This window comes from Pongo pygmaeus, chromosome 2 (assembly GCF_028885625.2).
Source record: "Pongo pygmaeus isolate AG05252 chromosome 2, NHGRI_mPonPyg2-v2.0_pri, whole genome shotgun sequence".
Lineage (NCBI taxonomy): Eukaryota > Metazoa > Chordata > Mammalia > Primates > Hominidae > Pongo > Pongo pygmaeus.
This window is the reverse complement of record NC_085930.1, coordinates 194090392-194113410: the sequence shown is the minus strand read 5'-3', so window position 1 is coordinate 194113410 and position 23019 is coordinate 194090392. Positions and strand designations below refer to the sequence as shown.

Here is a 23019-nt window from a genome sequence, read left to right as displayed (position 1 = left end):
GGGGTACTCGCCCTACCAAACTGAATGTGCTTAAAGAAGCCTGAACTATCATAGAATGCTGACTTCTTAATACTGAAGATAGTTTTGGATAGCAATAAATTAGCTAAATGGTTGACTGGATGGCCTTCAGCAGAGGCCTGCTTTTTTTGAGGGACACTATAATAAAGCATTGGGCTAAGAGGGCACTACATGTGTCTACAACTCATTCTCCACTATCCTGCCATCAAACTGAAGACAAATAAGAAAACAGATATGGGGTTTAGTTCTTCCAAAAGTAAGTCCAAATGTTTTTTAGATTCTCTTGGTAAGGAGAATAAAAAATTAGAATGAATGCTATAAAATTCTGAGTTAGTAAAAGCAAAAAATGATCAATTAACAGATAATGGCCTCCCACCATTTTCAGGAGCCTTCCCCAGCAGAATATATCTACAAACAGCATTACTCAATAGTACATTGATTATATAAAATAATTATACAAAATAAATTTTTCATATCTTTAGAAAAAGTTACTACAGTATCAAAAATTCTTAGGAGAAAAACATGTAAAGCCTAACAAGCAAGCATTAATTTAAATTTTATCTATTGTTCCCTGGTATTTAAATACCTACTTATGTAGATAAGAAAGCAAGCAATGGCAGAAGGTGTAAAATTGAAGAATATCTAAAAGCCCCAAGCTAAAATGGGTTCAAGGTCAATAAATCTGTAAGAATTTTTAAATAATTGGATAAAACTAGAAACTATTAAAAGCAAATGGAGAATAGGAGAAAAAACTTAGTAGACAAAATTAATTATGTATCCAAGTTAGGAAGTATCTTACCTCCATTGGACTAATAAATTCATTCATGCCTCTGTTGTAGACATAGATCATAGCATCATATAAACGATTTTCCCAACACATGAGAACTACCTGTGAAAAGGAAAAGCCACTTGGTCCATACAATTCAGAGTCACCAATTATTTTCCTTAATGCTTTAAGAACAGGAAAGGTCTTGAATTCTCTTCCCTAATTTTTCTTGTTTCTTCTCTGATAAAAACTGAAATTCAAGTACTCAAACACAATGCAAGGGTAAGAGCTGCTGTAGGTGAAATTACTACTTTTAATAGTACAACGCTTACTTTAAGACATTCACAGTGTCTAATTTTGTTTCTTCTCTATCCTCCCCCTTTCTATATTCATTTTACCTTTGATCAATAGTTCTACAAATATTTATTGAACACATATTCAGACCCTCTTGTAGGCACTGGGAAAAAAGTGTTGATAAGATAAATCCAGACTTTGTCCCTACCTTTATAGAACTTACATTGATCTTGGACACCCACCAAAAGGAGGTAGGGGTAAAAAATGGCATGTGAGTTAAGTCTTGGGGAAGATACTCAATTACACAAATAATTCATTATTTACAAATGTGGTAAGTGCTGTTAACCTGACCTGTCTGGAGTATTCAAAAAGTCACCCCTGAAGGAAAAACATTAAAGGTGGGACCCAAAGAATGGATACATGTGAGCCACAAGCAGAAGTGCAAGCTAGGAATTCTGTAGGAAGAAGCAAGAGGAAGGATGAAGGACCTAATATGGAAGTGAGCTTGAAGTGCTTAAGGATGGAGAGAAATCAATTTGAGAAAATATTTAGGAAGAGGACTAGATATGAGTTTGAGTATATAGTACTCTATATTCTGTCCCTATGACAGCTATATAATACTATAAACAGTGGCAAGAGAAAGGCAGAAGTCGGCAAAGGAGAATGACAAGAGGGAGTGAGAGGTAGGAAGGAAAATGGAAGTGAGATGTGCTGGGAGAGTCTTTCTAGAAAAGGCCTGTTCTGGGACTTCTACGACTCCCTCTCTACCCCTTTCAGCCAGTACCATGATCATGCATCTCTTCACTGATGACTAACACATTTACAGCTTCAGCCCTAACCTCCCCTCTAACCCATAAATATATCCAACTACTTAATTTGATATCTTCGCCTGAATGTCTAGTAGCGATCTCAAAATAAAATGGCCAACCAGAACTCCTGATTTGTCTCTCAAACTTAGACCTGCCTTAGTCTTGCAATCTTCTCAAAGGAATCACTCACTATTCACCCTGTTTCTCAAACCAAAAACTAGTCATCATCCTTAAATTCTCTCATTCCCACACTCTCACACCCTCACATCCCAATTCACCAGCAAATCAATTCTATCTCCAAAACATCCAAAATCAGGCCATCTCTCTTCATCTCACTGTTACCATCTCTGGCCAGAATCACCTCCTGGGCCAGCTTCCTAACTAGTCTCTTTGCTTCCTCTGCACTTGGCCCTCATCCCTGATTCTGTTACCCCTAAAACACAGAGTGATCTTGCTTAAAACTTTCTAATGATTTTTCATAGCACTTAGAATAAAATGGAAAGATCTACACCCTTCCCTGCAAGATCTACCTCTGTACCAAGCTCCAGATCTGCTTTCTTTTTTGTTACTTGAACACCCGAGACAAAAATCCTTTTTTTTTATGCTAGCTGTTGCTTTTACCTACAACAATCTCCTCTTCCAAGATCTTTGCATTACTGATTCCTTCTTGTCATTCAGCTCCCAAGACTCAATGCTGCCTCCTCAAAAAGACTATCTATAATTAGCCAATCTAAGGTAGCCTCACATTATCTCTTTACCACATTTCCCAGTTTGACTTTTAACATAATACTTGTATTGAAATACTTTCTGGATTTTTGTACATTGATCTGTTCACTGTCAAACTTTTCTGCTAAAATTTAGGCTTTATGAGAGGACAAGCTTTGTTCACTAGGGATACTGAAGCATCCTCAGAGCCTGACATTCAGTAAACGCTTCTTAAATTAATGAACAAATGCTGTTAAAAGAGTAAATAAAATAAGGATTGAAAAATACCATTTGGTGTAGTGGACAAAGAGGCCATTGTTGACTCTAGTAAAAGTAAGATTGAAGAGTTAGGAAGTGGGGGAAATAAATGAAAATAGCAACCTAGACAATGCTTTCAAGAAATCTAGCTGTGACTGGGAGGAGTGAGATGGGGCAGTAACCTAGGAGGAAAAAGGGGAGAAGACTTGATATGGAGACGTAAGAAACAGACGGGAGGATTTTGAAATTGTTGTTTAACATTAAAAAGACTAGAGTATATTTACATGGTACTGGGGAAAGACTGAAAATGTTATAAAGTATTATAAACAGAAGAAATTAAATTTTTTTCCTGTATGTGATAGGCAAAACTAGATGGACAACATGCTCTCAAGTCATCAGACCTATTGTCAGACTATGAAGACTATGCCAAATTACCCATGTAATACAGAGGCAGGTATAAAACCGGATCTGGCTTTACTTTGCAAACTCACAGCCATTCATAAAGAGCTTCCAGAAATAAAATAATCATTTTTCCAAACCCTTAATTTCTATGTGATTTTGCACACTTTCAAAAAACTTTTAGTCTAAGACTTTTGTTAGTCTTCCATATTCAAGCTCAAGAGGGCTTAGCACCTTTGCAGGAGTAACATGCTCATTATTAGGACTAATGTGGAATTAAAAAATTAAATTGTGGGCCAGGCTCAGTGGCTCACACCTATAATCTCAGCACTTTGGGAGGCCACGGCAGGCGAATCACTTGAAGTCAAAAGTTCGAGACCAGCCTGGCCAACATGGTGAAACCCCATCTCTACAAAAAATACAAAAATTAGCTGGGCACGGTAGCGTGTGCCTTTAATCCCAGCTACTCTGGAGGCTGAGGCACAAGAATCGCTTCAACCCAGGAGGTTGCAGTGAACCAAGATCAAGCTACTGTATTCCAGCCTGGGGGACAGAGCGAGACTCTGTCTCAAAAAAAAAAAAAAAAAAAAAAAAAAAAAAAAAAAAAAAAAAGAAGGGGGGGGGAGGAGAAGGAGGGGGAGGGGGAGGGGGAGGGGGAGGGGGAGGGGGAGGGGGAGGGGGGAGGGGGAGGGGGAGGGGGGAGGGGGGAGGGGAGAGGGGGAGAAGGAGGAGGAGGAGGAGGAGGAAGAGGAGAAGGAAAAAATAAATTGTGAAATGTCTTAGGCCAGAATAAATACTGCACCTCAATTAAGAAACTTATTTCAAGAAACTCAATTAAGATAACTTATTGTGAGAACCTCAGATACACTGGAAGTATTTATCAAACAATGGCTGGCTATTCATGCTAAAAAGTTCTATAACTTGCCTGTTATACCATGCTCTGTATTTCAAAACTCTGGACATACATACCAGCTCTTTTTTAAAATGGCATCATATTTTTCAAGGTAAAAATATTCTATAATTCATGAGAAAGCAGCCATAGTTGAAATTCACTTGCTTGATGAAAATTATATTAGTGAACGAACAAGCTGATGAAGAGGGATCAGTTAACAAGCATTTATAGAGCAACTTCTAAATGTAAACTCTACACCAAGTGCTATTGGGGATGTGAAAGAAACAGAAGACAACATAATCCCTGACTTGCAAGGCACTTCTATTCTAGCTTTCACTTAAATACAGTCCTAGGAAATATATTGACAAATATAAGTTTATAATACATCTTACAAAAAGTGCTCAATAAATAATTACGGTTTTTAGAAGGCAGGGTCAGGCCTGATCAGTGAAGTAAGTGTAATCAATAAAGGAATGAAGTTTATTTCATAAGTTAGTAGACTGTCTATAAACTCACCTGCTGAATATCTAGGCTGGTGATATCCATATGTACAATGAGCGCTTCCACATTTTCCATTAATTTTTTATCTTGGAAATGAACAATCAAGTCTTTCATTACTTGGGGTGTGATTCCCACCAATTTATCACTTAAAATATATGGCTCAAGGCACTCCAAAAATACTCCTTTGGCCACTGAATTCTCACTTAATTTATCATACATCTGACTAAATAAAAGATCCCTGTAACAGAAAGGGGGGGAAAAAAAAACTTTTAGGAACATGCCAAATATCCATTAAATTTAGTCTCCCAAGTATATCTCATCTTTTCCCTATTTCAACTTACTCATGAGTTTATTTAAAATGGCAATAATATTCACATAGAGTTTTATATTGCAAAAACTTTGTGTGTGTGTGTGTGTGTGTCTGTGTGTGTGTATATATATATATATGTATATAAAATCTCAATTAATCCTCCCAACACTTCTTTAACAAATCAGAAAAGGTAAGATAAATTGTTTGCTAATAGTGACATATCTAACAAACAAGAGAGTCAGAATTTGAACCCAGCCTTCCGGCCTAAATCCTGTGCTCAGTCTATTGTGGCATATTGCTTCTTAAAGACAACACTGACATGGGAACAGATAATTGGGTGGACATCATGAAGTAGGAAAAAAACAAAAGGACTACTCATGATTTATCCTTCCCTCCTTCCTGGTATTTAAATATTCCTAGCTGACCTGCAGAGTCAATATGCTTCTTTGTCTAGCTATAACCCTTTGCATCCCAAAATGTTTGGCTAGTGATATTCTTGGAAGAAGAAGAAAAAAATGTTTAATACTTAAAATATAAACCTAGAAACAATTTTATTGCAGAAACATAAATTGTTTTAAATTACTTTAAATGTCAACAACCTCGACAATGTTTATTTCATATTTCTGGAAACAACCCATAAATAATTTGAGTTATATTGACCACAGACAGAATTCTGAATTCTGTTTTCATACAACATTATATGATAAGCATTATTCTAAGTTGCTATTCTTTAAAATTACCATTTTGTCTAACACAATACTTCAACATGCTGAAAAATCAGAATATACTTAAGTATTCCTGTACTGTTGGATATATTACTTATTTCCAGTATTTCGAGTGATACTACAATGAACATCTACATATAAAGCCTTTCCCATTTGAAGGGCTTAATTCCTAAATCAGTCAACTTTTAGAAATTTATCTTTAGTGAAAAGATATGAAAAAATCTGTGGCACTTGAAATGTGCTATGAAATTATCTTCAAAAAGCATCACAGCATCAATTGACACTACCACCCACAATGTATAATCCTACCAGTTTCACCAGACAATTGAAAATTTGGTTTTTCTACCCTGACAATTTAATAATTCCTTTATGACCAGCAAAATTGAATGTTTCCCATGTTTTCATTTATAAATTGTATTGCCTTGTATCATTCACTTCTTTGTTCATTCTGTTTTTTTTAAAATACAAAAACTGTGAATTTTATTTACCTGTTGAGATTATTTACTTTTTTCTAAATGTAATTTCTTTATATGTATATCATGTCAATTGTGGAAAGTGGTAAATGGTTTATTTATTCACAGGTATGGTCTTTCATGACAAGTCCCACAAAAACGTCAAGGAAGCTCCTGAAAGGACTAGGATGGGGTTTTGACTCATCTGAAGTCCTGGAAGGGGACAGATGGAAAACAGACCGGCTACAACTGCACCAGAACTCCATGCCACCCTGCAATTAACAGCATTTGCAATATTCTGGGGGAAATCCAGAGCCATTTATTTTTTTCCCAAATGTACAAATGTAATTTTACATCATTTTTCCCCTCCATTTCATATTTATCAAAATATTTTCATGTCAGTTTCATTTGAATCAATAATTCATCATATTTTTGTGATGACCAATTACTAGCCAAGCAAAACAAACAGATTAGTGGAGTTTTACTGTAAGAAAGAAAAAGTAACAAGATAACTAATGATTCAAAGAAAATGTCAGATTTGCTAGCCCTTGTACTCTGTAATGTGTTGTTAAAAGGAACATGCTAAAAAAGATAATTATATATTTTAGTTTAGTACAAAAAGCCTTGGGGAGAGAATTAAAGAGAGTTAAAAATTCAGTAAAGGCTACAAAAGTTAACTAACAAGGCACTCCTGTGACAAACAGCATGTGATGCTGGTAAGATAAATGCAAAACCACATATTTCTTTCTTAACCAATCAGAAGCTATAATATAAAGAAGCAAGAAAAATAAGGCTCAGCAACTCCTATTTGCATCTCTACCTTAAAATAAAATTTTTTTTATATTCAACAACAAATTCTCATCATTCTGGGAGAATATTTATTAGTGCATCAGGAAAAAGGGGAGTTAGAAAAGTACATACAGGCCAGGCCGGGTGCAGTGGCTCAAGCCTGTAATCCCACCTCTTTGGGAGGCCAAGGCAGGCAGATCACTTGAGGTCAGGAGTTTGAGATCAGCCTGGCCAACCTGGGGAAACCCCGTCTCTACTAAACATACAAAAATTAGCTGGGTGTGGTGGCACGCGCCTGTAATCCCGGCTACTCAGGAGGCTGAGGCAGGAGAATCGCTTGAACCCAGGAGACAGAGGTTGCAGTGAGCCTAGATCGACTCCAGCCTGGGCAACTGAGCGAAACTCTGTCTCAAAATAAAATTTAAAAAAAGGCAAGTACATACAAAAATTTTTAGCTCTCATATTTTTTTCTATATTTAGGCACTATTCTCCAGGGTACTATCTTTGTTTCCTAGAAGGGCTGACTTCAAATTTGATGTTTACCATTTCAAGCTTAGCCTCCCTATGGCCAGTGTAACAGAAAATCGATCATGAATAATAGAGGACCAAAGAGATACTTCTACAAACTTCACTTTATAACAGTACTCACATTAAAGATATTTTTGAAGTTTATCATTTATAACTTCAAAAAGAGGACAACTGTTAAATTTACTTTGTACATTATCAATTTCATAATTTTTTAAATGTGAAGAGCTGCTTTGGTTATAAGAAATTACAAATTTAGAAGTATGTGAAGGGGAACAAGGGCATCAATCCTAACCCTTGCCAATCCATACTAAATATATAACCAGAACCAAATAAGTAAATTCCCACCAAATACAAGTGGTATTTAATACATCCAAAGTTGATGTGGGCTGGTTTCCTTATTTATAAAAGCAAAAGCAAAATTCAAATGAATTTTTAGAAATTATGTTCAAAATGCTCTATTTTCTGATACAAGTACCACAGTTTATAAAGATTTCCTTTAAAAAGGCATGTGGTGATAGTTACACAGCTGTGAATACACTAAAAACTACTGAATTGTATACTTTAAAAGGGTGAATTTTATGGTATGTGAATTATATCTCAATATAGCTATTATAAAATTAAAAAGGCCTTTTTTTCCCTAGCTTTGATATTAGGTTGGTACAAAAGTAATTGCAGTTTTTGCCATTACTTTTAATGACGAAATTTGCAATTACTTTTGCACCACCCTAATAAAATTTTAAACATCCAGTTCCTCAACAAGTCTTGATAATTAAGATCTTTTTGTTTCTCAAACAATAGTCCTGATTTTGAACAACATGAGTGAACAAATTAAAAGATTACTTCAAGTTCACTTTTGATTTAACAGAAACATTTTTGGTTCAGATGCATACGTAACACAAGCCATTGGAACGATGGCTTCTTAACAACTGTGGATATTCTTACAGTGATATAAACTCAGTTGGTATCATCCATGTAGAGCATCCATTTTGCTTTTTTTAAAAATAACTGCTTTATTGCTATATAATTCACATATAATCACATAACCCTATTTTTAAACAACGTTCAAAATTATAATTATGGTTTACATAAACTCTGGATCTATTTTCAAAGTAAAACTGACATTAGGGCTACCCATATATATGCTAATATATAGCCTATATTTTGCATAGGTAAAATGACAAATTAGAAATATCCCACAAAAAGCCTTAGGATATTGTGTCTTTTGTCTAATACTGAAAAAAAAATACACAAAACCAAACTGAAATGAAATTGTGGAACAGAGACCAAATTATGAAAATAAAGTATGTCTTCAGAAACAGAATTCCTGTCATTTCTGATATTAAGTAATTTACGAAAGACTCTAATGCCAAATTTTAACCAAGAAAGATGTCCATAATACAGAGTAGTATGCCCTACAGAGAAAAACAAATGTGATTACTGTGACATAGTAAAAATGATTTTACACTATAAAAGTGTTATTAAATATAAATAGGAATACATATATACACTAGCTTAATTAATATTACTGATGGGTACTGAATTATCTGAGTTATGAAACTATGAGGTAACAGTGATTATAGTGTAATAATGGTTGTGCCACTAAGTTAAAATTAATTTCAGAGCATGTATTATGTTTATAATTTCACCCACATAAGAAACAACATAATATGTGAAAATAAAAGGATTGCCTATAAAAACAACATACTCAATCAGAAGACATTAATATAAAAGGAATCTGGGGAACAGGATTGAGTGAGTAATGAACCTAGAAGTGGAAGAAGTTACCTGAAATTGGCTGGCTGAGTATTAGATGTCATTTTGTAAGACTGTGTTTGTATTATGCAAAATCTGAGCATTCCTTAAAGCAATGTTAATGTCACAGATATTTTGCAAATTTGGAAATGCAGAAGAGAAGACCTTAGACATAAATAGGACCAAATGTCAAAAAGGATAGTATAAAGAGAGCATCCAGTTTAAGGAGAAAAAATACTATACTGGAATGAAGCTACTTAACATGTGACAATCCTCCACTACAATTTAACATAGGGAACTGACCATTTTTAACCTTATTATCTATGGCAACTCTAAGAAAAAAATTTTAAAAACTCTACCATTTAAGTGGTTACACTGAACTATTTAATTAAACATAGAATTCTCATATCTAATAAATCTTTAGTCATTGCATGTTTGAAATAGAAGAGAAGTGAAAGATGGCCTAGATGCAAACAATTAAAGTTGATCACATGGCTTACTCAACCTTTCCTTCTAAGCTCAGGCCCATATATAGAAGAATCTTAACATTCTGATGAAAAAGAAAAGCCAGTATGGTGAGAAGCAAACAAGCACAACATAGATCTAGAACAAAAGAGGGAGCATTTGACCCAATACCTAGTTTCACAGCCCCAACCTTTCTTAAATCTCTGGGAATGCTGCCCTCCCACTTTTTCTCCTATTAGAACCCAAAGAGTAGAATTAGGGAAAGAGACAAGGAGGGAAAGAAAGAGAATAAGAACACAAATGCTGGAACTTCTCCCAAGCAGAGGCAGGATCTAGTACGATCTAGTCTTCGGCGTTGGAAAACAGAATTGAGAGAGAGGGAAGCCATCCGTATGCTCTTTGTACTATGGTCCAGGGAAAATGTCCATGGCCTTGATCTAGGAGTGTGTATGTAAGAACAGAAGGAGGAAGAAAGAAAAGAGGTAGAAAAGGACCAGGAAGAGCTGAACTGAGGAAGGATTCTCTTCCTCTTGGAGGTGAGGAGTATATACCATGACTGCTGTTCCTGTTATTTCTGAGATCTCCAACAACAAATATTGTATTTGTTTCTGACAAAATACAGAGAAAGCATGCTAAGGAATCAGGAAAAATTAAAGGAAAGAAGTTGACGAAAATAAAGAAATAATAAATAGATCCGAATGTGGTGAAAATCTAGACCAGATTTTATCTTCTATGTTATATGCTGTGGTTCAATACAGAAATTATTGCATTCTCAGCCAGTCAATAGGTGAAATAAATGTTAGAGAATATTTCCTTTCCAAATCATATAAAAAAGAAAAGCTTATTTCCAGAATATTTTAGGGAATAACAAAATATTTTGGAAAAACATAATCAATTTTTTTCCCTATATAATCTTTCATCTTACAACTGTTAGGCCCACTTCAACTTTATATCACTGTGACAGTATTCTAGTATTCAAGATAATGATCACAAGTCACCCTGCAAACCAGGAGGCAGGATTACTTCATCAGTTCAACCATCAGGTATTGGATAGCTATATTGTGTCAGGTATCATTCTAGGTAGAAACAGCCCATTTTATAAAAATAAGCCTTTTTACTCTAAATAAAATTTAGTCTTTCAGGCACTTCACTTCATCTCATTTATAAATTATCTCAATTTGAATATCAGAGTTGATTCCAGTACTTATTAGTACTAGAAATACCTCTACACCTCCACTTCATCATCTGAAAATGAGGATAACATTATCTCTCTTTACACTGTATTTATGAGGGTTACGTAGAATATGTAAAACTGATTCATAAACTATTAAGGTTGCTTTAAAAATACAGGGCATATAACAAGGAATTGAGTGTGAAAGGGAGGTAAAGAGAAAACTAATTTAGAAAAAGATAGGGTCAGGTTAGCAGACATATCATGGCGCTTTGCTTTCTAGGAAACAATGATTAACTACACAATCACTGTCCATCAGCTAAAAGTCAACTAGCTATTCAAGAGACACAAAGGTACTTCTGGCCCTAACACCTGAAAGAAATTTCTCCCGTAGGCCCTCATAAATAAGACAATGTGTAATATAAAGTAATGTTCTTGGCTGGGCGTGGTGGCTCATGCCTGTAATCCCAGCACTCTGAGAGGCCGAGGTGGGTGGATCACGAGGTCAGGAGATCGAGACCATCCTAGCTAACATGGTGAAACCCTCTACTAAAAACATAAAAAATTAGCCAGGTATGGTGGTGGGTGCCTGTAGTCCTAGCTACTCAGGAGGCTGAGGCAGGAGAATGGCATGCACCCGGCAGGCAGAGCTTGCAGTGAGGCAAGATCGCGCCACTGCACTCCAGCCTGGGCGACAGAGCAAGACTCTGTCTCAAAAAAAAAAAAAAAAAAAAGTAATGTTCTCAACAACATCCTTACTGTAAACACAATGTGTTTCGCTAATTACATAACACTAGAGTTAAAACACTGGAATAAATTTGAGCCCCAAGTAAGCAGAACTTACTATAGCTATCTGACTTCATCAAAGGTCTGACATAGCAAATTACTGCCCTCTTGATAACCTTTACTGATACTTCAAAGTATGACCCAACCTTTTATGAATCAGGCTACTAGAATTTATATAAATTCATGAACCAAGTCATGTTGCATAGGGTTTTGGGAGCATCTACATGAAATCTTCCCATTTGTTCTCTATCACTTACAAAGTGGTACAAGCTAGTGGTTAAAACCAAGAACACAGGAGCTAGACTCATGTATTTGAATCCCACCTTTGCCACCAAAAGCTGTGGGAGTGAGTTTTGGCAAGTTACTTAATCACTTTCTGGTTTTGGTACATCTTATATAAAACGTGGATGATAATAATCCCTACCTCACTGTTATATCTATAAAAATTAGATAAATTAATGTAAAGGGTTTAGAACAATACCTGGCTATCATTATTAGTGTAGGAAAAAAAAGAAAAAAGAACCCTGTGCATTAGCACAGGTTGGTTAGTTTATTTTTTATTTATTATTGAGACAGGATCTTGCTCTGTCACCCAGGCTGGAGTATAGTGGTGCAATCATGGCTTGCTGCAGCCTTGACTTCCTGGGCTCAAACGATCCTCCCACCTCAGTCTCCTGAGTAGCTGAGACCACAAGCACATGCCACTATGCCCAACTAATTTTTTAAAAATTTTCTTGTAGAGACAAGGTCTCCCTATATTACTCAGGCTGGTCTCGAACCCCTGGGCTCAAGGAATCCTCCCACCTCAGGCCTCCCACAGTGCTGGGATCACGGGGGTAAGCCACCACATACAGCCAAGTTGGCTAGTTTATATAGTTACAATTTAAACTAACAAAGCCTAATCAAGAGTTTATTTATACTGATTTATTTTAAACAAACAAACAAAAAATAGTACTGCATAAGCACAATGAATCTAGCCTTTTTTGAGTAGTATAAAATACTATGTTCTAGTGATGGTTCATAAAAGCATATATACCAGGCCGGGCATGGTGGCTCACGCTTGTACTCCCAGCAGTTCAGGAGGCTGAGGCGGGCAGATCATGAGGTAAGGAGTTTGAGACCAGCCTGGCCAACATGGCGAAACCCCATCTCTACTAAAGATACAAAAAATTATCCCAGCTACGTGGGAGGCTGAGGCAGGAGAATCTCTTGAACCCGGGAGGCGGAGGTTGCAGTAAGCCGAGATCGCACCATTGCACTCCAGCCTGGGCGACAGGGCGAGATTCTGTCTCCAAAAAAAAAAAAGTATATATACCAAAAAAAGGAGAATGTGTGTGTATATGTGTGTATATATGTGTGTGTATATATGTGTGTGTGTATGTGTGTGTGTGTATATATATATATATAAAAAATGAATCATACACTTTCTACTTTTAAAACCCCTAAGTAGTATTGCTCTTTTGCTAGTTACGTTCTTTACCTCCAATATCCTGCCACACAGACAAATAAATGATATATCCATAGCATCTGTCTTAAGGAAGTTAATTTTATTAGGTAAATGAACTGAAAACTGTTAAAGAATCAAATTTCTATAGATTAATATTTTTCACTCTATTCAGTCAAATTCATAGAATTCCTAGCAATGGCTTATACATAAACAAGAGGCTACCTGGGTTCAAAATAATTGAATCTGACAGGCAATGCATACTCACTTTCGCTGCAGCAGAAGGCAGTAATCAACTATGACAGGCACCATATCCTGTAGAGGAACCATAAAGAAAGCATCAGCCCCACAACCCTGTCCAGTGGCCCACTGATAACGACAGGTCTGCTTAAGATGCTATTAGATTGTTAGGAGGATATAACTTCATATCATGCTTTTTGGTAAGCAATTTGGCATTATGTGTCAAAGTCTGAAAAACAGAACATTTTGACCTACTAATTCTATTTCTGGAAATGTACCCTAAATATGTTTAAGAATAAAAATTATTTTAATGCACTAAGGTGTTCACTGCATCTTTCTAACAGAGGGAGCAGAAGAAGGAGGGGAAGGGAAAATGGGAAAGAAAAAAAGAAATATGAATTACTTTCAATAACATGAGAAAATAAGTAAATTTTGTTATTTAAGTAAAATACTACATATATCTCACAAGCTTATCGAGTTTACAATATCATTAAAACAAATACTAGGTGAAAATATGTATTTGTCTCACAGATTTGTAAAGAAAACTCATAAAAAAAACCATAAGAAAATAAATCAAATTGATAATGGGATACAGTTGGTCCTGCTGGTGGCTCAGGTGATTAAGGTTGCCCATATTTTGTCACAATCCTCCAAATCTGCTATTTTAACGTTGACTGAACTTCTCAGTTTCATAATATTTTTATTGCTTTAAATTCATCATGTACAGATCATATCAAGTAAATGATAACCCATAATTTTGACCCTTTTCAATGGAAAGAGTCTGAGGGAGAAACAGTAGCTTATTATGACTGGAAATTGTCAAGTAACCAAGCATCAAACTTCAGCAGTATTCTTTCCTTTTCTGCTGGCTACAGGGAAATGGTTTCCTTTTAAAAATCCTGGAAGGGTTATGTTCCTGGCAGAAATATCATCAGGAGGGAGAAGGCACTACATGAAAAAGAGCTCTACATACTAACACCTGTCTGATAAAAAGGTCAAAACTAAGGAACTCTTATTATTTGAGAGAGAGGTGACTAAAGAAGGACCTACAATCCTGAAAGGATTATAGGGCTATCCCTGACCCATCCTGCTTCCTTTACTTATGAATATTACTCATGACTACATGTAGATTTGATTCTTCAAAAACAAGAGGTAAAATGATAGATTTGAAAAGTGTTAGAGCTATAGCAAATCTCAACCCTGAATGAGAATACAGTGGGCTAGGTAATGGGGAGTTGGTGGCAGGAGGACTTCCCTAGAAATGCTAGAGAAAATAAACATCTTTTAAAATACATAGCTGAGCTCCTAAGATAGTAAGGGCAATACCCAGGTCCAAAAGTGAAAAGGGAACTGAAAACCAAAGCAGTAAGTTCCAAGCTGTTACCGATCCTATCCTGTAGGTTTGCTGGTCGCAGAAGAGCTTGGGTTTTAATGCCAGAAAGAAGCTGAGGCCTTAAACCCTTTTAACAGAGGGAACTGAAGCAGAGGACCTGCCTAAAACTGGGATTCTTAAAAAGCCACATCCTCAATGAAAGGAAATTAGAAAAAAAAAATCTGCCTGTTAGCATAGGAAGATGACAAGGAAGTTTGTCTGTCTCAGCCTGGGCTCAGAGGGGGTAAATTTATACTCACCAAGAATCTGTAATCAAGACCCTGTCTACAGGTAGAGCTGGGATTTGAATTTATACTATCTCCTTAGTACGAGAACAACTGAGCCAAGAGGTTCACATAAAAAGTGATCCTGAAAATACTATGCAGCCATAAAAAAGGATGAGTTCATGTCCTTTGCAGGGACATGGATGAAGCTGGAAACCATCATTCTGAGCAAACTATCACAAGGACAGAAAACCAAACACTGCATGTTCTCACTCATAGGTGGGAACTGAACAACGAGAACACTTGGACACAGGGCGGGGAACACCACATACCAGGGCCTGTCGGCGGGTTGGGGGCCAGGGGAGGGATAGCACTGGGAGATATACCTAATGTAAATGACGAGCTGATGGGTGTAGCACACCAACATGGCACATGTATACATATGTAACAAACCTGCACGTTGTGCACATGTACCCTAGAACTTAAAGTATAAAAAAAAAGTGATCCTGAAAAAGGATACTCCTCAGATACTTGAAAGAAGCAAGTTCAAAAACTCCCCAGAGATCACCCTAAACACAGGCAAAATAACTACTGATAAAGTCCTACTGAAGATGTGCTCAAAATAAAAAATTTGAAAACACTTCATTAAATAATGCACCATACAAGAATGTCTGGAGGAACTATAAAGGGCAGTAGTATACCCCAAGACTTCAAATAATATAATTATCAGGTAGAAACTATTTTTTAAAGTATATTTAAAATAATGAAGGGCATAAAATAAGGAATTAAGTGCCTGGCCCGGTACTAAGTACTATGGATACACTGTAGGGCTTAATGGAGTGTGAAATCATCAGATTCATACATTTAGACAGATCACTATGGTGACTGTAGGATGGGGGCATCTGAAAAACCAAGACTGGAAACCAAGGCTATTACAGTCATCAAAGAAAAAAATGGTGGACTAAACTAGATTACTGACAGCAGGTATAAAGAACAGTGGACAAAATTATTTATAACTATAGGGTTTGGTGACAGATTGATCATGGTTTGGAAGGCATTGAGAGGAATATAATTCCTAGGTTTCTGGTTTAAGTGACGGTTGAATGAAGAGGTCACAAAATGACATAAGAAATGTGGGAAGAGGTGTTAGAAGGAAGAAGGTAAGTACAATCTGGTCCACAGCAGATTTGAGGAACACCTTCACTTTGATGTTGAATAAAAAGAAATTGAGTATAGTAATCTGAAACATCTGGGTTAGAATTACAGATTTCTAAGTTATCAGAGGAAACAATGAATAGAAATAAAATTGTCCAAGGACAATAGAGTGAGATGAAAAGCAGTCACAAATGGACTACATTTTGAGGAAGACCAATATTTATGAAATGGTCAGAGGATAGAAACAAACTGATTCAGGAAAAGTCACTGGGGTTTAAAATCAGAAGGGCACACAGTCACAGATATCTACAGGATATAGACTTTCAAGAAGGAAGAACTAATCATTGCTGTTTAATACAGAATTGAGAATGAACAAGATCTGAAAAATATTTATTGTGTTTAGCAATTTGGATATAATTGGTGTTTCTAGTTAAGGTGTTTTATCTTCCTGATTAGAACTGACAAACTTCTAGCAAGACTGACAAAGAATAAGAGAAAACATCAGGAATGAAGCAGAGGATATCATTATAGACATTGACGACATCAAAAAGATAATAAGGGAATACTATGAAAATTCTACACACATAAATTTGACAATTTACATGAAGTGCACCAATTTCTCAAAAAACACAACTATCAAAACTCACTTAACACGAAACAGCTCATTTGAATACCCCTATAGTTATTAAGGAAATTGAATTCATAACTTAAAATCTCCCAAAAATAAATCTCCATGTTTAGATGGTTTCACTAGAGAATTGTACCAAACATTTAAAAAGTATGAAAACAAATCCTATACAATCCCTTCCACAAAACAGAAGAGGAGTGAACATTTCTAATTCATTTTGTTAAGTTAGTATTACCCTGATACAAAAACCTGAAAAGCCATTACAAAAAAAACTACAGACCAATGTTCTTCATAAAGATGCAAAAGTCCTTAACAAAATATTAGGAATGATAATTCACAATTACATAAAAGGAATTATACCTCATGACCAAGTGAGGTTTATTCCAGGATGCAAGACTGGTTCAATATTCAAGAACCAATCATTACAATATGCCATATCAATAGCCTAAAGAAAAAAATCACACGATCATATTAATTACATAGAAAAAGCAACGACAAAATTCAATATCCATTCATGAAAACCCTCTTAGAAAAACCGTAATAGAGGGGAACTTCCTCAACTTGATAAAAAGTAACTACAAAAAATCTACAGCTAATATTATACTTCATGGTGAAAAACCGAATGTTTTTACCCTAAGACTGGGAACAAGGCAAGGATGTCTGCTCTCACCTCTCTTCAATACAATGCTGAAGTTTTAGCCTATGCAATAGAGGCAAGAAAAGGAAAAAAATAGCACACAGATTGGGAAGGAAAAAATAAAACTGTCTCTGTTGGCAGATGACATGATTGTCCACATAGAATAGCCCAAGGAATCTACAAAAAGCATTCTAGAATTAATAAATGAGTTCTACAAGATTGCAGAATATAAGATAAACATTCCATATGCCATTACTGAACATATGAATACCAAAATTAGAAATTCAATACCATTTAAAACTGCTAAGAAAAAAAGAAATATTCGGCGTAAATCTAAGAAACCATGTATAGCACCTGTATACTAAAAATTACAAAAAAAGTGAAATAAATGGAAAAACTAGGAAACTCAGCATAGTAAAAATATCAGTTCTCCTCAAACTGATGTGTTTAATGTAATTTATATCAAAATTCCCACAAGATTTTTCATAGATATAGACAAGATTATTCTAAAATTTATATGGAGAGTCAAAGAAATTGGAATAGTTGAAACAATTTTCATAAAGGAGGAGGAATCGGTCTACCCAATTTCAAGACTTACACAGCTACAGTTATCAAGATTATGTGGTACTGGCAGTGGGATAGGCACACGGATCAATGGAACAAAATAGAAAACCTAGAATTAGATTCACCATATAAGCCCAGCTGATTTTTGACAAAGCTGGTAAAGCAACTGAGTGGAGGAAAGAAGGAAAGTATTGCCTTTTCAACAAATAATGCTGGTGCAATTAGGTATCTATACACACACACAAAGGAACTTCGACCTCAGTCTCATACCTTAAGTAAAAATTAACTCAAAATAGATCACGCATTTAAGTTACACACAAAACTGTAAAACTTCCAGAAAAAAACACAGGAGAAAATCTTCAGGATCTTAGGCTAGGCAAAGAGTTCTGAGACTTGATTTCAAAAGCACAATCTATACAAGGAAAAGCTGATAAATTGGACTTCATCACAATTAAAACCTTTGGTTTGCAAAAGATCCTGTTAAGAAGGATGAAAAGAAAGCTACAAACTGGGAGAACCAAGTCCAATAAAGGACTAGTGCCTTGAATATATTAAAACCCTAAAAATTCAACAGTATAATGAGAAACAATCCAGTTAGAAGAGAGGCAAAACCCACGCAGAAACATTTCACAAAAGAAGATATACATGTGGCAAATAAACACATGAAAAGATGTTTAACATCATTAGTCATTAGGGAAATGCAAATTAAAGCCACAATGAGATACCATTATGCACCTACCAGAATAGCTAAAATAAAACAGTGACTTCACCAAATGCTGGATGTAGACTAGAAACTGGATCACTTACACACTGCTGGGGGAATGCGAAATGGTACTGGCATTGTGGAAAACTATTTGGCAGTTTCTTTTAAAATTAAACATTCAACTATCATATGATCCAACAATTGTAAACCTGGACATTTCTCCTAGAGAAAAGAAGACATGTTCACACAGCAACCTATAAAGAAATGTTTAGAGCTACTTTATTTTTAACAGCCCCAAACTGGAAACAACCCAGATATTCTTCAACTGGTAAACTTGTTAATCAAACTGTGGCTCATCCATACTATGGAATACTACCCAGCAATAAAATGCAACCAACTATTGATATGTGCAACAACCTGGGTGAATCACTAAGGAATTATTATGCCGAGTTTAAAGAGTCAGTCCCAAAAGGTTACACACTCTATGATTCCATTTATATAGCATTATTGAAATTATAATTTATAGAGATGAGGAACAGACTACTGGGTAACAGAGGTTAAGGAGGGGGTGGGAGCAGGAGAGAAGTGGGTGTGGCTATAAAAGGGTAAAATGAGGGATCCATGTGGTGATGAAAATGTTCTGTATCTTTACCTTATCAATATCAACATCCTGGTTATGCGACTGTACCATAGTTTCGTGAGATGTTCTCTTATTGGGGAAAATTGGTTTAAGGGTATGGGATCTCTTTGCATTATTTCTTGCAACTGAGTATGAATCTACAAATATCACAAAATCACTAATTTTAAAAAACCAAATACACATAATTTTTATGCCTGCCACTAACTGTTCCTAACTCAATTAAGGCAAAACCATTCAAATTAACACTTTCAATCTGGCTTCTTAAAGAAGCCAGGTCTTTATCAACTTAGAACATTTAAAACCATAAGTAAAACAGAGTATTAGTTAAAGCCAAATCTATTTCCATATTTTAAGCTTTCCTTCCCAGAATCAGACTACAGAGAGACAAACTGTATTGTCCAGTGGATAATCCCTGATGGCAATCTCTTAGATGCCTGAAAATGAGCTAAGTGGGATCAGTAGCTCTCCATCTCCCCACTGGCAAGGGCTACACAAAGACTCAACTTCCTACAGAATCCTCACAGAGTTGCTTTGCTCCACAGAGCTGGGCAGCTGGCATTTCCAGGACTAGTAAACAACCATCTTGAGTAGCTGGTGCCCAAGCTCAGATAATATCCCTCTAAACTCATTTGGAAGGCTCCTCTCATGAGAGCCCTGAAGAAAGCAGAATGGGAAAGAACAAGCTCTTCTCTTGCAGCAAAGCCCTCAGTTCATACAGCCAGACCTGGTCTACATATGCCTCTCTACCGGATGCTGAGAGATTAAGGGCTTTCGAGATAGACACTGTGAGCAATACCTGCTTTAAGAATATTAAGAATATTCTACTCTGTCTCAAAAGCTTGCAGGATGCAAGAAATCACTGAATTTGGGGTCTCCAAAATTTAAAAAAAGAAAACAAGTAACTATTTATCTAATCTCTTCTTCAATGTATGGCCTATAATGGGCCAAAAAAGACTGTTTCTCTTGTCAGATATTCATGTATATTTAAGATGTATTAAAGAAGGCAATGTGGATATACAAATAAAAAACTGAGCTGACAGATAACCTAAATTTAAGCCTGTCAATGGTTTGAGTGACTGAATAGATCATTTTATTGCATTGTGACTATCTTACCATCTGTGAAGTGAAGATATAATCTCTGGTTTTCCCTATTTCATGGGATGATTTGAAAAGAAATAACAGATGCAGATTCCTTTGCTTTTTGGAGCGATGGTACTAATTCTCTTAATTTATATTCTAAAAGACTATCAGATAAGGAAAACTTCACTGTGTGAAAATGATTCAAAATTATATATACATACATATGTATACATGCATACACCAAAACAGATAAACATATCTATCTACACACAGATATACACACACAGATAAATCTCCACAGGCTATCAGAGCTAGGCAGCTGGTATTCCCAGGATTGGTATACAAACATCCCAAACAGCAATATATATTAGATTATCTCTCTGCATGTATATGTGTGTAAGTATTTTTCTTTTCTTCTTTCAGGTATGATGATAAAATAATCTAGGAAAGACCTGACTCCTCAGAACCAGCACTTTAATCAAGCCTCAGGGATAGGGCAATGTGCTAGACATCAACACTCTTTTCCTTTCCTCAAATCTTCTCAGAGGAAGTATGGGTTAGACAAGGAAAGCTCCTACTGCCTCGCTCTGTGTTTGGCTTGTAGTCACTGTCAACTCTTTGACATTACCTCTTAATGCAAAAATATATGCCTACAGCCGCTATAAAAATATCCTTGAATTATCTGACCCTCATAGAAATGTGAAATGAAGCTGGAAGGAGAGCTTAGTAATGATTAACATAAGGCTTCATTAAGATCTTTTAGGTCGGGTGCAGTGGCTCACACCTGTAATCCCGGCACTTTGGGAGGCCGAGGCGGGTGGATCACAAGGTCAGGAGTTCGAGACCAGCCTGGCCAACATGGCAAAACCCCATCTCCACTAAAAGTACAAAAATTAGCTGGGTGTGGTGGCAGGCACCTGTAATCCCAGATACTCAGGAGGCTGAGGCAGGAAAATAACTTGAACCCGGGAGGCAGAGGTTGCAGTGAGCCAAGATCATGCCACTGCACTCCAATCTGGAGGACAAGAGTGAGACTCCATCTCAAAAAAAAAAAGGGTCTTTCAAAATTATATTATTTTTCAAATCCTTTAAGCTTGATTCACATTACAGCATTAAAATGCCTCATATTTATACTTCTACGTTGTTTCAAAAACAAATAAAAACACATATATTAAACGTAGCAAAATAAAATAACCCAAAATACTGTTTCCACAGTTAACTGATTAGCATTAGTTTCTTAGTTTGAAAACACTGCTAGCAACTCAAATCAGTCCATTGTTCAGGTATATTTACCATGGTTATGCTAAAATTCATTTGTATTTTCTTTTTCATATATTTCAATATCCTCCCAAAACTCATAAATTACTTAGTCCTCTCTGTTTCAAAGTGAGTTACATAACAACACACTGGTCTGAGATTATCAAAGAATAAACTGTGGGATGAAACATAGTACAGTACAGGGTCGAGGCTCCTGAGCCAGGCAGCCTGGGTGTATATCTATGGTGGTTCTGTTCACCGGTTCAATGATATTGGGCAAGTTACTCAACTCCTTTGTGTGTCTATTTCCTCTGCAAAATGGACGTAAGTAATAAGCACTCCTCAAGTATGTTATAAGGACTAAATAAGATAGCCATCAGGCATATAGCACACCACATGAGCCATCATTATGACATATGTGTTGCAAATACTAAGTTCTACATTTGGTTCTTAGTTCAAACCTCTTAGAGTTAAATTGAAAGCATACTTTCAAAGCAAGCTCTACAACATAAGTTCACATATTTTTAAAAATTCTCTCAACAACTATTTATCAAGGACACTGAACCAGATGCTGGGCATATGGCAATGACAAAAAACAGACATGTTCCTAAACTTACACAGGTCCCTAAACATATATAGGCTAGTTGCAGAAAACTGACATTGAATGAGTGACTTCAGTGCATAGTATTTTAGAAAGAAATGGATCTGAGTTAATCTGGGGGACAATTACACTGAGACCTGAAAATAAACACAGCTAGTTGAGCTACAAAGAAATGAGAAAGGATTTTTTATGCAGAGAGAACACTGTGCACAAAGGCTCTGGGTAAAGAGAGAACGGGGACGTTAAGACACTGAAAAGAACTCTAGTATAACAGGAATACAGAGAATTAGGGGCAGTTAGGCAATGGTAGACCATGCAGAGCCTTAGAAAATGTTAGGGAATTTAGTCTCTACCTCAAAAACAATAGGAAGTCCTTAAAATATTTTAAAATTAGGAAAGCATCATATCTAGATTTGATATACATTTCTCTTTGGCTGCTGTGTAGAAAATGAAATGAAGTACAGTAAGAATGTGTACGAAAAGATCGATCTGGAGAATTCTATAATATACCAAGAGGGAAATCATGGGCACTTAGACTAGGATAGTGGTAGAATTAACAGCATGGTGGAAACAGATGAGAGAAACTGTCAGGAGGCAGAATAGCCAGGAACAAGTAAAAGACAAGAATCACCTAATTTGCATTAGGTGCATGTTGGATCCACTCACTAACACAGGAATCCTCAGAAAAGGCTTTGTAAGGAAACAGTTATTGAGTCTGAGGTACCTACAAAACATCCAAGCAGAAATGTAAATGGGCAACTTACTCTATAGATCTCAGAATTCAGAAGAGCAATCTAGGTTGTTAACACTGGTTAGATAGTCATGTGCCTATATCACCTAGGGAAGAATGTAAA

At 36.1% G+C, this 23019-nt stretch overlaps 1 protein-coding gene across 2 annotated transcripts in view; it reads right to left on the bottom strand.

The window, feature by feature from the left end:
* VPS8 (VPS8 subunit of CORVET complex) overlaps positions 1-23019 on the bottom strand; it is a 236506-nt gene that overhangs the window by 149409 nt on the left and 64078 nt on the right. For both annotated transcript variants that reach the window (XM_054481040.1, XM_063662489.1), the window contains 3 exons: positions 13333-13379; positions 4658-4880; positions 818-907 (listed from right to left, as the gene is read on the bottom strand). In XM_054481040.1, the coding sequence (XP_054337015.1) occupies positions 818-907; positions 4658-4880; positions 13333-13379 (360 nt within the window). The remainder of the gene's footprint in view (positions 1-817; positions 908-4657; positions 4881-13332; positions 13380-23019) is intronic.